At 39.9% G+C, this 14,069-nt stretch overlaps 3 protein-coding genes across 4 annotated transcripts; 2 read left to right on the top strand and 1 right to left on the bottom strand.

Moving 5' to 3' along the window:
• The first annotated feature begins 69 nt into the window (after positions 1-69).
• Positions 70-2,846, top strand: cunh22orf39 (chromosome unknown C22orf39 homolog). Of its 2 annotated transcripts, none has more exons than XM_040050763.1 (3): positions 70-804; positions 1,862-2,029; positions 2,128-2,846. In XM_040050763.1, exons 1-3 carry the CDS (start codon positions 772-774, stop codon positions 2,257-2,259), a joined length of 333 nt encoding a protein of 110 aa, XP_039906697.1. In that variant the 5' UTR covers positions 70-771; the 3' UTR covers positions 2,260-2,846. The 2 variants fall into 2 exon arrangements, with proteins under 2 accessions (XP_039906697.1, XP_039906696.1); XM_040050762.1 differs by lacking the exon at positions 70-804 and adding an exon at positions 837-1,296.
• mrpl40 (mitochondrial ribosomal protein L40) lies at positions 2,823-6,018 on the bottom strand. The gene is made up of 5 exons (XM_040050761.1): positions 5,839-6,018; positions 4,770-4,853; positions 4,421-4,576; positions 3,342-3,423; positions 2,823-3,225 (listed from the first exon to the last, which is right to left on the bottom strand). The coding sequence occupies exons 1-5, from the start codon at positions 5,898-5,900 to the stop codon at positions 2,998-3,000; spliced, it is 612 nt and encodes a 203-aa protein (XP_039906695.1). The 5' UTR covers positions 5,901-6,018; the 3' UTR covers positions 2,823-2,997.
• Positions 6,019-6,231: 213 nt separating this feature from the next.
• Positions 6,232-13,709, top strand: acaa2 (acetyl-CoA acyltransferase 2). Its single transcript, XM_040050759.1, has 10 exons — positions 6,232-6,367; positions 9,506-9,672; positions 9,768-9,896; positions 11,044-11,160; positions 11,260-11,407; positions 11,516-11,691; positions 11,955-12,084; positions 12,179-12,249; positions 12,913-13,067; positions 13,166-13,709. Exons 1-10 carry the CDS (start codon positions 6,352-6,354, stop codon positions 13,245-13,247), a joined length of 1,191 nt encoding a protein of 396 aa, XP_039906693.1. The 5' UTR covers positions 6,232-6,351; the 3' UTR covers positions 13,248-13,709.
• The last annotated feature ends 360 nt before the right edge of the window (positions 13,710-14,069 follow it).

Here is a 14,069-nt window from a genome sequence, read left to right as displayed (position 1 = left end):
TCTGCTCTAATTTGGTATTCACAAATTCAGAGTGACTGATTTTCTGCCAATATCTTATCAAGAACATGAAAAAATGACAGCAAACATCTTTCTTATATCAGATTGAATGACCTCTGGCTCTGCGCAGACCCATCTTTTCCATAATTCTTTTTTTATTTTTACAATCCACTTTAAAATGGCTGTTATCCACAATCCCAGTGTTACTGTAAAATGGGAGCTTTTGTTTTTGATTATACTAAGAAAATTTTTATGTTTAAGGGTTTTTTTTCCAGACTTTTAGGAATCTTTTCTTTTGCTTTATTTATCAACAAATAAAATTGTTTTGAAATGAATTACACTCAGACCTATTTTTGAGGTATTATGCTCTTTCTGTGACATCACCTGAGTTGAGTATTTATATACAAAGAAGATGATCATTGGATAAACTATTGGAATTGGTGAGTTTACATAAATGTGTAAAATAATGAATGGTTGAGCTCTCAATCAGCAAAAGTACCTACAAATTCAGATTTGAGAAAACCAACATTTTTATCGTTTCAGAAAAAATATTGTTGTAAATAATTTATACTTTTAGTTCCAGTAAAAGCAGAATATCTTTAAACAAACTGTAAATTCACAATGACGTTCTTCAGCCATGCACACATTTTTTCGTTTTGATGCTTTGTGGCCTCGTGTATATTCAAAATAAGTGATACAGAAATGTGCCAAGAGCTTTTGTTGTGAAAAATAAAACCGGAAGGAGTACAGTTGCTAAAGCTGTCGCAGCTAGCGATGGACAGGGCTGTGGGAGAAATCGCATGGAGGGTAATTAAACCAGATATTAGGTTATTAATTTCGTTACTGATAGCTTTTCCTTAGTTAATTTGATTTGCCTTGTTTATGAGAAGACTCAAAATAATCAAAGTCAAATCCTGATGACGTAGGTCGCAAGGTGATTAGCTTTAGATGCTAAACCGCAAATGTACCCTTCTGTACCATCTAGCAAAGTCAGACAAAGAAGATCCGAGGAGGCGACGTATATTTTTTTTGATTCACGAAATGCACTAATATCTGGGCTTGCTGATCAAATTTAAAAACAGCATGTGTGTAGTTGGAAAGTCAAATCAGCCACTGACCAAACTGAGGGTCAGCCCATTCTTAATACGACCGCAGAGAGGCGCTGTTTAAATGTTGAACACTTCAGAGACTCAGGTTAAAACTCACCGGCCATTATATTGGGGACGTCATGCTTGTACTGGGTTGGACTCTCTTTGCCTTCGGACCTGCGTTAATACTTCGTGGCTCAGATTCAACAAGGTGTTGAAAACATTCATCAGAGATTTCCAGTTTGGCACGACAGCATCACACAGTTGCTGCTGACAGAGTTGTGAGACGAACATCAATAAACTGCTCACCATAGCAGCCAAATGTTGCTGTAGAAATTTGAACTCATCAGATCAGGCAGTGTTTTTCCACTGCTCTTTTGCGCAGCATAGGTGAACCTGTGCAAACTGTAGCCTCAGTTTCCTGTTCTTGGGGAGCGGCACTCAGTGTGGTCTTCTGTTGCTTCAAGGTTTGACATGCCGTGAATTTAGAGATGGTCTTCTGCATATCTTGGTGGTACTTTTGATAGTCACTGTTGATTTCCTGTCAGTTCGAGTCAGTGTGGCTATTCTCCTTTGACGTCAACAAGGTATTTTTGCTTAGAGAACTGCCCCTCACTGTATATTTCCTCCTTTTCAGTTGCTGCCAGTTGATTGGCTGATTATTTTATTAATAACAAGTAGACAGGCGTACCCAACAAAGTGTCTGATGTCAGTCACCAGAATCCCAACAGAAGTTTAAAATTTTATTCTGATTTTTGTTTGCTTTGTCGCCACAGCCACCACGGGCATGTGAAGACTACTGGAGCGAGTTTAGACACTGCAAAAGTTTAAAAAACTGGTTTCACCACTACTACACTTACGGTACCGTGCCGTCCTGCCAGCAGTGGAAAGAGGACTACCATAACTGCAGAGACTGGGAGAAACACAGAGGCACTGAGGCTAAGGTGGAACAGCAAGAAATTAAAATTTTAAAGTCCTAAACGGGTGACCTCTGTGATCCCCTCCAGGCTGTATAAATACACTCACTCTGTCTGTCTTGCAGGAGGCGTTGCGGAGAAGTGAGAAAATCAGAGTGGCAGAGCAAAGAAACTTCATTCCAGTGTGGCAGCTGAGGCAAGAGCCTCCTAGAGACTGGCACGTGCCACTGAACCAGGAGAAGCCTCAGGACTCCTGAACATCGAGTTTTGACAACATGCTTGGTTTCAGTTTAAGAGCCTGGACATTCTCATGATCACGAGATGTCATCAGTTGTATTCAGAGAACTGCTGTATGTAAAATGATATATACAGTATGTCTAACAATGCTGGCAGCAGCTAGTGCTCAGCGATAAGGATTAGCTGTTTTATCAGTAAATATGATCCATTTCCAGACAGGCTGGTGTCTCATAGGTACTAATTCTGCAAAGCTTGTATAAACTTAAGCACAAAGACCGACTGCACTCAGAGAAAATTAGCTCTATATTATCCTTATGTTGACAGAATATATAGTCAGTACAGGTAATCAGTGATCTGCTTCATTCTCCTTGAAAAAGGTGAAGAGCCAGGTGTTTGCATGGTACCTGTAGGCCTATCTGTATTTGTCAGCTGCTCAGCAAATGAATTGACTTTAAGAAAGGTTAATGATGTAGGTATATGGGATGTTTAATCCTACTGAAAAATCGAGATGACAGAATTCAGAGTTGTGTAGCAGTTTTCTGCCTTATAACATGACATGTTCAAAAAGATTCTGAAAACTGGATCAATAAAAAGATTTATTCCATTATTATAGACAAATATTAACGTGACACAAACTCATTGTAACTCTCACACAATGAATGACAATGAAGGAATAAAGACACAGTGTACTTAAAAGCTGCATTTTTTGCTTAGTGAATAACAGACACACTAAACTACACACAGCTATTCCTCATTTATCACTGCGTGTAAACTTTAGTGATATCGTTGTATTTCCCATCAGGGGCGTCATAATTGGGTATTGCTGGCGTATTTGCGGGACCATCGTGAACAAAGGGAATAAGAAGCGGGTCAGGCTTCAGCGCTGCCCGGTACAGCTCCTCGGACTCCAGCTTCAGCTCCTCCAGTGCCTCCCTCTGTGCTTCCAAAGCCAGTTCAACAGCTTCCACTTCAGCCATGTGCTGCTTCTGCAAGAACAGCAGACAGATACAACCCACTAAGTGCATGAGATGTAGAGCCGGGGTCAGATGTAACATTTTCCATAAAAGCTTTAGTGACGCAGGTGCGATAGGTAAGTGGTAACCTGTTTGTATCGACACCACTCCTTCAGCAGCAGGGCTCGACCCTCACTTTCTTCAAATGACAGCCTTGGAGCAGTGCGTTCCCTTAGACAGAGAATTATGAACATCAATTTAAAGGACTTAAAAGCCCTATATCCAAGAAAGATATTCAAATGAGCAATTTAAAAGTTTCAAAGCTGTTTTCATGTCCCAGAGCTTCACTGCAAAAAGACTGATAAAACCAACAACACATCAGATAACAATCACGTCTCAGAACTTCAGCCACCTTTTGCAAAGGCAATTTCTCTGCGAAAATGAGCTGTGGCTGAGGTGGTCGAACTGGTCATCTAGCAAAGCAGGCAAAGAAGTCTGTGATTCCTCCTGCCAGCAAAATGTTCTTGGCAAATTGCCCCTAATGCACCTATTGGAGTGTGTACGAATGATGAAAAATGCTTCGGGGTAGATAAAACTGCGTCTGATGGGTTAAAAGAGACTTGTAGAATTGTAGTATAGTAGTATTTACATTATCTTGACATAAATAATGTTTGTGTTAACACTCCTGGGGCATTATTGTCAAATCCATTCTTGACCAGTGAGATGTCATGAATAATAAAAATTCAAAAAAAGCACACAATAAGTGCTTTTGACTTTCTTTTTTTTTCCATTTGTTTGTGTGATCCAACAAAGCTGATTTTAACACATGATATTAAAATAGTTCTTAACTCTGATGTGGAAAACAGAGTTGACATCAGCTCAGATTTTCTTCATTGGCTGTGGAGGACAGCGTTCTCAAAGGATGCCGTGGGCTGAGCCACGACACATTAATTTTACACCTTTACACCTTGGACTTATAGAGCTGCTTGATCTGTTGCCTGTTTATTTAGGAATAAAAACACATTTCTTTTCCCATCCATTGGTCTTAAAAAATGCCTCTGCATGTTTCTGATGATCCATACCTGCCCAGTAGCTTTAGTTCATTTGCTGACAAGAAGAAATTTGAATGTGTGTTATCACACTGAGCACTATACATTAATGTTTCAATACAAATTTGACCTCATTATTTCAAACGACATTTATGCACATAGACTGAAATGAGCTCCACCTTGTTTCATCCAAGCATTTGGTTGGAGTGATGAAGTCCTCTATGGGGATAAGCTCTGGTGGAACTTTCTCCAGTTTCTTCAGCTTCTTTTTCAGACGCTCTCTCAACATCTGTTCCCTTCTCGGGTCCACTTTCTTCTTCTTTTTTGGCTCAGCTCTTGAATAACACAGATCAAACCTCTATGTTAATATATTCAGCCACAAGATAGAGCTTGCTGAGAAATACTGTTAGCACCACGAACCATCATAACATTGGTCGACTAAGTTGTTCAATTTAAAATATTGATGAAATGACAACTGTGGTAAACCTCGGTCATGACTGGGTTTGTGAGCCTGAGCCTGAATCATACCTCAGTGGAGCAGATGTCTTCAGGGTCATCACTGGTGCAAACCAAGGACTCTGTACAAGATGGTGATGTTCTCCATACAGAGAGCTGCAAAATAGAGTACAGGTCATTTCTCAAGTTCTCATTTCTCTCAAGTTTGTATATTCTTTGAAGAAGACAGTCTTAAGAGTGCTACTTTTTTTTTTATTTTTTTTTTTTACTCCCAGTAAAAATCTTAACATCTTCATCTCTGCCACCTTCGGCTCAGTCGCCTGTCTTTTTATTGGTGCCACCCTCTAACTACCATCTTGTAAACTTTCCCTTTCACTTCTGTCACAAATCACCCCTGATGCTCATCGCCACTCTGCCTGCACTGTCTTCTTTATCTCTTTTGTGCACTGTCATTAGCTTTGGATGTTTAACCCCAGGTATTTAACCATCCACCGTCACAATTTTTGGCTCCTTTCAGCATCACGAGCACAGCTGTCTGCCTCTCACGTGTTCTGTCTTGCTTTTGACTTTCATTTCTCATCTATCAAAGCATACATTCACCTCTCCAGGCTCTCTTTCACCTGCTCTCTACTTTTGGTACAGATCACAATATCGTCTGCAAATATTATGGTCCACAGAGACTACTCACTGATCTAATCTGTCCATCTTCATTGCAAACAAGAAGGGGCACAGAGCAGATCCCTGATGCTGATCCAGGTCCAACCCATCTGTCACTCCTACCGCACACTTCACCACTGCTTCTCTGTCCTCATGCATGTCCTGCACCACCCTCATACTTCTCTTGGCACACCATCATATGCTTTATCTAGATGCACAAGTGCACAGTTCAACTCCTTCTGACCTTCTCTATACTTCTCCATCAACAGTCTCAAAGCAAACATCGCATCTGTACTCTTTCTCAGCATGAAACCATACTCTCAACAACTACATCCCTCTGTAGTCACAACAGCTCTGCTCATCACCCTTGTTATTGAAAATCGTTATAAGCACACTTCTTCTCCATTAAAGCACCGAATAACCTTAGCTATATTAGCTCCACGCAGCTAACGCACTTCGTTCACATCGTACATCAATCACTCACCTCGACGGCATGGCCTGCCGCGATAAAAGCCTGCAAAGACATCGCGAAAGAGCCAAAGACATGTTTTAATTACGTTTCTGTTTCCTCCTTTAACTCGGTTTTGGGTCCAGGACAACAAAAATTCACATGTCGTCCCCTGGAGTGACAGCCCCCCCACACACGTCGCTGAAAGATGACGTTTCAAACAAGCGGGAGCACAGTTCAACGTGCGCACTTTCGCTTATTTAAAAATCCTGGAAATAAAATCAAAGACAGATATTGGATATATTATAATCCGTTAATATATTAATTAATAAAACAATAAGATAAACAGTAAAAAAAATTAGTAACATTGCGTTGTGTAGATATTTATGTGTAGATATTTTGTTGAATCTTCATGGAGGAGTAAAACGTTACCGGGCTGCAGTATTTGGGGGAAAGGTCACAGTGGTCCCAGGCTTTTATATCCTCCACGCAGCGAGATATCAGCCTAAAACTTTGATCCGGTCATCGCTGGATTGTTGAGTCTGCGCCATGGCACTTCTCAGAGGTAAACAAACACCATTCATTTCATTTCAGCAGTAAGACTGCTGGGACGGGATTTTCTGATGGGGCGTTTGAAAGTATCTGAGTCACACTGCTGTGCAACAGCGCTTTAAAAATCTACCTTTTTATTCATTTTATATGCAAAGAAGTCTCGTTTCCACATAATTTAACTGCAATGTAGGCGAAAGGTGACAAGATGGTGGCAGTATTATTTAAGCAGCTGCTCCTTGCTGCTACTCAACTCAAAGCTGTAAATATGTATTTGAACATTTAATCAGAAACCTTTCACAACTTTGAGGACACCAGTTTGCTTTTGTTATGCCCACACTTTTTTGGTTTAGAAAATTACAGCTTTCAGCTGTAATATTCATGTGTGCGAATATTATAGCTATAAGTATATGCTATAGCATATGCTGTGATGCATTTACTTAAGCGAAGGTGAAACCGTGCTTTAAATCTGTTTTAATTATATGTTTAATAGATTACAAATATACATTGTATGTGCCTCATACATTAGTTAATTTGCATTATTGTGTTTCCTGATTTTGCTATTCATATTTCTCCATATTATGTGTTTATATATGATCGAGGACAGAACATCAAAAAAGTTGGGTAACAGTATTTAATTTGAGTTTTTCTTCATATGGCAATTACATCATGAATATGGAGTAAATGTTTAAAGAAATTATCTATAAGGACTTTGGATTACTGGTCATTGAGCCATTTTATATGCATCATATCAGCAGCTCCCAACATTTTTTTCCCCCATCTTACATGCACAGCCATTCAATCACTCCCTTGAGTTATTATTCCGTTTAAACACTAAGTAATTATCCACAAAAGTATTGATAACCAAAGAGTTTCAACAGCTTGTCACTACTGTTGTCTAATGAATCACTTATGCAGTCCTCTTTAATACTTTCTGCTGCAAATTCATTACGTTTAGTTTATGTTTAACTTTTCTGCTTAAACCTATCAATTTAAAAAATGTAAACAAAATGACTAGTCAGAAAAGCTTTATAGTGGATTTATAAATAAATACAGTTTTATTGATTCACAAATCTCTGCGCTCTTCTGTGAGTTTGGTCCAGTGCCCCCATTCAGAGTGGAGGGAACATATTACTCAACATTAAACAGACTCCAGCTGTATGCATAAGGTGTTACTATAATATTTGCAAACTTGATTCCAGGTCAAAGCATCCTGCGTTTCCTGACACGTAGCAGACATTAGTCGATAGTTCAGTGTCCCTCTAAAACTGAAAAAGGTCCCTCAGTGCAACATTTCAAAATAGAGATCATTCCTATTAAGGTACTGTGAACTTTAAACCAATTTTTTTTTTTCCTCTCAAAAATGTTGCTGTGACTTTCAGATAAATTTTTGGCAGATTATCAATCAGGCTCCAAATGCAGAAACACGGAATTTAAAAAAAGAAAAACAAAGAATTGCCAAAGTAGCTCCTGAAAACCTACTTCACATTAGAGGACAGGTATGAAATGAAATGGCATCACTATTCCTGGAAGATTTCTCAGATCCCTGTGTGCAGATGGGTCTAAATTCTGAGTTTCAGTTTATTCCAAATTTGAATTCTGTTTAAATTTACTCTTTACTTGCTCTCAGTCTGTTAAAACCTCACCCAGGCTCCAGCTGTAGTAAGTAAATATTAGCTTGAATTAATGTTTCAGAGACAGTTTTAGATTTTCTTTCAGCTGTTGCTTCAGAGGCATTTAGTCTGAAAGCAAGTTAAAATGAAAGAAACAGAATTCAAACGTAGGCTTTCTCTAGATACAAATTTGAAATGCACTTAGCAAGTAGGCGACAAATAGGCGAACTGTTTTAGAATCATTCATTACTATAAAACAAATGTTCTACATGCAAGAATAAGTTGCCAGCAGCCAACATGAAGAAATAACAAAGTTGCATCTAATAATTTATATTTCTTACTGATCCACATGGAAATGGATCACATCTTGGAGAAGCTCACGGCTCTCCAACGGGAGATTGAGAGACCAGTGTTGGACTGTTAGAACAGCTTTGAAATTCATATGAGTTGTTCGCACTAAAGTAAAAACCACCATCACTTCATGCGGATACCCCTTTGGCGCCAGCTGCGGTCTCAAGGCTGGAGCTGAACAACAACACCTTGATAACGACTGTGTTTAGACTGTTCTTCCCATTCTATGCAAGGCCACCTGGGTTGGCTGGTAGACTGTTTACTTAACCTGGCAGGGCGAAGGACACTGTGTCAGCTGAACTCTGGACACGCACACACATACATATACACTAATGTGCACACACTCATCCCCCTCCCTTTCCAAACGCCTTCGACGCTTGTTCCCTCCTGGGGAACACGGCGGGTCTGAGCCCACGCTGCAATGGTAGCGCTGGGCAGGATGGCTGCTATGTTTGCTTCGGATTACTCCTCACCCTCCACCCGACCCTGTGGCTTGTCACGTGCTCCATAATGTTGTGCTGTGGACATTTTGTGCAGAGGAGTTTTTTTGTTTCCTGTTCTCTTGCTGTCCTCCCAGGAGCCCAGCATGAGTAGAGGTCTCTTTTTTTCCTCTTGTACTTTCCCATTGTAGTGTATATTTCAGTGTTTTTTCTGTAACACTACTGATCTCCGACCTGTATCCCCATGTGATGTCTGTGTTGTGTGTGTGTAAGGTCGGGGCGGGGGGTCCCATTTCACTGCAGGGAAACCTGCACGTGGTGAATAAAGCCTTGATTGATTGATTGATTGATTGATTGATTGAAACAGAAGGACCAGGTTTCAGGAATGATGAGCAGCAAATAGAAACACAGGGAAGACCATGGACATGTACTCATCATAAAACTAAACATCAGAAAATACAAATAATAAATCCATACACAGCAATGAAGCAATAAATCAAAGTCACTGTCAGGAAATAAAAAACAGAAACACTATAGGAGAAAACCTAAACAGGAACTTTAACTTAAATACATCAACAAAGAATTGAAAACAAGAAATCAGACGCAGCTTTATTTCAACACCCTGTAAATCATGTCGCTTTAGTGCTAATTATCCCTTCACAAATCTTCTCTCTCTGTTCGCGCTACAATCTGGCTGTAGCTCAGTGGTGGGTGGTGTTAACTCCAAACTAAAATGCTCTTTTTTCCTAGGTGTATTTATTGTAGCTGCCAAGCGTACTCCATTTGGTACCTATGGTGGAGTACTGAAGGATCACAGTGCAACAGACTTGGCTGAACATGCAGCCAAAGCTGCCCTCGCTGCAGGGGGTGTGGTCCCAGAGCTTGTAAACAGCATCATCATGGGAAATGTCATGCAGGTACTGATCACACATACAACACTGAAAGGATTCATTATAAATGATCTGACTACTATATCTTACATTTTGTTTCTGATCCATTTCCCTACGTTCAGAGCTCAGCTGATGCACCCTACATTGCTCGTCATGTGGGTCTGAGGTGTGGCGTACCCATCCCAGTGCCCGCTCTCACCGTGAACAGACTGTGTGGATCTGGTTTCCAGTCCATCATTAATGGCGCTCAGGTAAGCACTAAACTAACGAAAATAAATCTATCAGACCCATAAAAGAGGAATTAGCCAAAGCAGAAAACAGTGTATTGAATGTTTCCCTATCAACATACAAACAAGGAAATTGATTTTAAAAAGTAATAACAGTGACACTACGAAGACAAACGGGAAAGTGAAGCCAAAATAGCAGAAGAATGGAAAGGTCAGAGTGGAAAACTGCAGTTTCACGTATGTGGATGGAATTTGAGTGGAAAAATGCAAAGTTTTTTTTAATTACAGAAAGACATTAAGGTGTAGGAACAAATTGTTGGAGGGTTGGTGGATCATCAGTAGCTTATCATTACCATTTCCTTTGGGAATGTCCAGAACTTCAAAACTATTTTGGAGTGAAATCCACAAACATTTGAGTGCTGGTTGACGTGGTGAGTTAGTGAGATCCTCAGTACAGCACATTCAAACTAAGGAAGAGAAATACTTAATGAGAGTACTACTTTTTGCAGGGAAAAGAAGCTCTGCAGCTTCTCTGTAAGGAGAAGAGTGAGTAAGATAAAGCAAAATGTAAGAGGTGGTTTCACATCAGCCCGGTTTTATGATAACTCCAGGAATCTATAAGTTTCTTACTAGGAGTAGAGATAAGTGAGGTTGGAGGGTGGGGCACTGGTTGTGGACAGGCAGGTAACGCGAGATGGAAAGGAATCCTTGTGGTGAATGCTTGTTTGAAGGTAGCAGGTGAGCAAGCTTAGGGAAGCCCCTTAAATACCAGCCACTGATGAGACTAATGAGCCACTGGTGTGCTCAGTGAGCAGCAGGAACCCGTGCTCTACCCATAGGGCACAGCCTGCATAACCCATCCAAGACCAGAGAAAGACAGAAATGACCGAAACACAACAACCCAGTGCTGCACTATGACAACTGTAATTCATTGGATGAATTATTTGCCGATTTATTTTCATTCTGTACTGTATCTTCCCAAATAAAAAAGAAGATTACAAGTCTCTGATGTTTTCCTGTCATGTATGTTAGGGGAAAGTAACCGAACTGATATTTTTAAGTCAGCAATATGTGCAAAAGCCACAAAACTATCAGTAAAATGATCATTATGTATCTTACTCTTTTTCTGCTGCTCCAAAAACAAAAAGCCTGTTCCCCTTTGTGTTTGTAGGAGATTTGTCTCAGGGATTCAGAGGTGGTCCTGTGTGGAGGTTCAGAGAGTATGAGCCAGGCTCCCTATGCTGTCCGTAACATCCGATTTGGTACAAAGTTTGGCGTCGATCTAAAGGTTGGTAGATCAGATCTGTGAACACTTGATATAAATGTACATCACCATAACTACAACAATTTGGTATTAAATATAAACCTGCCTTCATCTGCCTACCAGCTAGAGGATACCTTGTGGGCGGGACTGACTGACCTGCATATTAAAACCCCGATGGGCATCACAGCAGAAAACCTGGCAGAGAAATACCAGATCACCCGAGAGGACTGTGACAACTACGCACATAAGACTCAACAAAGGTGGAAGGCAGGTAAGGCAGACCCTGTTTTTTGATTTCTTTTCATGGTCTGCCTTTTAATTCACCCTCATACTCAGTTACTGTTTTAAACTCTAAGCTTTTACTGCTTTCTGTTTACAGCTCATGAGGGTGGTTATTTCACAGCAGAAATTGCTCCCATTGAGGTGAAAGCTAAGAAAGGCAAAGTGCCCATGACTCATGATGAGCACCCTCGGCCTCAGACCACTCTGGAACAGATGGCCAAACTACCCCCTGTCTTTAAGAAGGGAGGAACCGTTACTGCTGCTAACGCTTCAGTGAGTTTATGCTAGAGGTGCCGACTGTTCTCAACAATCTGACATGATCGGGTTTTCTTAGTCTAAGTCAGACGGTCCGTGGTCACTGGGAAAAACAGACCACCTTTTCTTTTTATGCATTAGAGTCCCTTATTGCTATTGTGTGATATCACTCCAGGATGTTTTTGTACACTCACACTTAAAATACATTTAAATATAGTTCATTATAAATTTTATCCAACCTCCTCTTCTTTCCTGATTGTACCTATTATTTCTATCCCCAGGGTGTATCTGATGGTGCTGCTGCTTTGGTGATTTCAAGTGAGGATGCTCTGAAGGAACACAAGCTCACTCCTCTGGCCAGAATTGTGGCCTATCACGTGTCAGGCTGTGACCCAAGCATTATGGGAATAGGTTAGCAACACTGCTCTCTTAAAGGTATAATCTGGGCACCTTTGGATAAAAAGTAATGATTACCTAACCTTTCTTTTTACTTTATTTATTTTAGGTCCTGTTCCAGCAATCACGGGAGCACTTAAGAAAGCTGGTCTGACTCTCAAAGACATGGATCTTGCGGAGGTTTGTTCCCATACAGTGAAACAAATACTTACATGCTTTTTTGTCATAAACAAAGCAGTAATGCAACAACTTAAAAATACTCCATTATAATTAATTAAGGAAACTGAAAATAATATGTTGGTGAAAGTGCGCACAGCTGTTTTTGCCTGCTTCCTTATTGACAAGAGGTCACCAGCACCTGTTTGATTTGTGTCCTTCCTGCCGCAGCCACAAAGAGATCTGTGTCTCTTCCTGGGTTTGAACCAGAATCTTTCATTTGTTAGGCAAATATATAAACCACTATTATGAGTAAAATTTACATAAAAACAGTTAGGCCCGTATGTATTTGGGCAGTCACATATTCTTTGTAGTTTTGCCTTTGTACAATGGATTTGAAATCAAACCATTAAGTTGTGATTAAATGTTGACATTAGACATTGAGCTATAAAACCCCACATAATCCCACACTTTCAGAGGTTTGAAATTCATTGGACAAACTAACATCATTTAAACTAATTATTATTTTTTAATACTCAAATATTACTTTAATAATTTAATATTAATATTTTTTAATACTTGAAAGTTGCTTTTTTAAAATATAACAGCAACCAGCCTGTTGTGATTTATGGTGTTTGTGATTTATTTAGGAAGTGAATACTCAGGTGTTTTTGTTGTTTTGCACAGGTCAATGAGGCTTTTGCTTCTCAGTATCTGGCTGTTTCCAAGGCTCTAGGACTCGACCCGGAGAAAAGCAATGTTAACGGTGGAGCTATTGCCATCGGACATCCTCTCGGTGCTTCTGGAGCTCGCATCACTGCTCACCTGGTGCATGAGCTCAGGTAGCGTAGTCATTTAATGGTGTACGGTATCTTATATAATGAGAAGTGTTCTGCACATTATTTAAAGTGACTTTGAATAATTATTTACTTTCTGACAGGCGGCGAGGAGGCAAGTATGCCATCGGGTCTGCCTGTATTGGCGGTGGTCAGGGTATCGCCATCATCATTGAAAAATGCTGAGAGAAGAACCTGCCAGCTGCTAGGTTTCCTGCAGAAGAATGACCTACACTCAACCACACAGTCCGCTAATGCTAAATAAAATGCAAATGATACATTGTAAAAGGGATATTTTTCCACATTTTCACATCAGAACATGTGCGCTAAATGTTTCAGTCTTGAGTTGGCTTGGAAGTCCAGTAAAGACTGAGTGCTAATTGCTCACTGACATGCCTGTTCCTGTTTCACAAAAGTGCAAAAGACTTTTCAAGCACGTGCTTAAAATGATGGTACAGTGTGTAGCATATAATAACAGTGAAGTTTGTGGTAGGACAGAGTGAGACTTGATGGAACTGGAATTTGCCTTAATAGCAGAGAGATTGAGAACATGTTAAGTTTTAATGCTAGAAAATTACCTGTGATGGCTCCAGCAAAAACTGATTTTGTACTTCTGTGTCAGAGAATCTCAAATTAAAAAAAAGAAAGGAAAAAATGTGTTTTCATGATCAGTCTTTTATTGCAGCTGCAACTTTTTTTTTCAAACCCATTTTCCAGCTCTTGAATAAAATATTCTATATGATTTTTTTGGTTAGTTGGTGTCAAGGGCAATGTTCCCTCTAATTTTTCATGTGTCTGAGCGAACACACAAACTCCCTGAGCGGTCCCTTGGACCACTGTGAGCAACAGCAGACGTGTACACTGTGGTCACACCAGCATCAAATACATCCAAGTCACATGGTTTATTAAAATAATCAAATTACAGCATTTACATTTAAGTTAGACTACTTTTAATTAACTGCTTTAGCCCACTTACAGTGAAAATTTTAAAAAATCATGTTCATGACC

Source organism: Simochromis diagramma, unplaced genomic scaffold (assembly GCF_900408965.1).
Source record: "Simochromis diagramma unplaced genomic scaffold, fSimDia1.1 OVJJ01000131.1, whole genome shotgun sequence".
In the NCBI taxonomy this organism is placed as follows: Eukaryota; Metazoa; Chordata; class Actinopteri; order Cichliformes; family Cichlidae; genus Simochromis; species Simochromis diagramma.
This window is presented reverse-complemented; position numbering and strand designations above follow the sequence as displayed.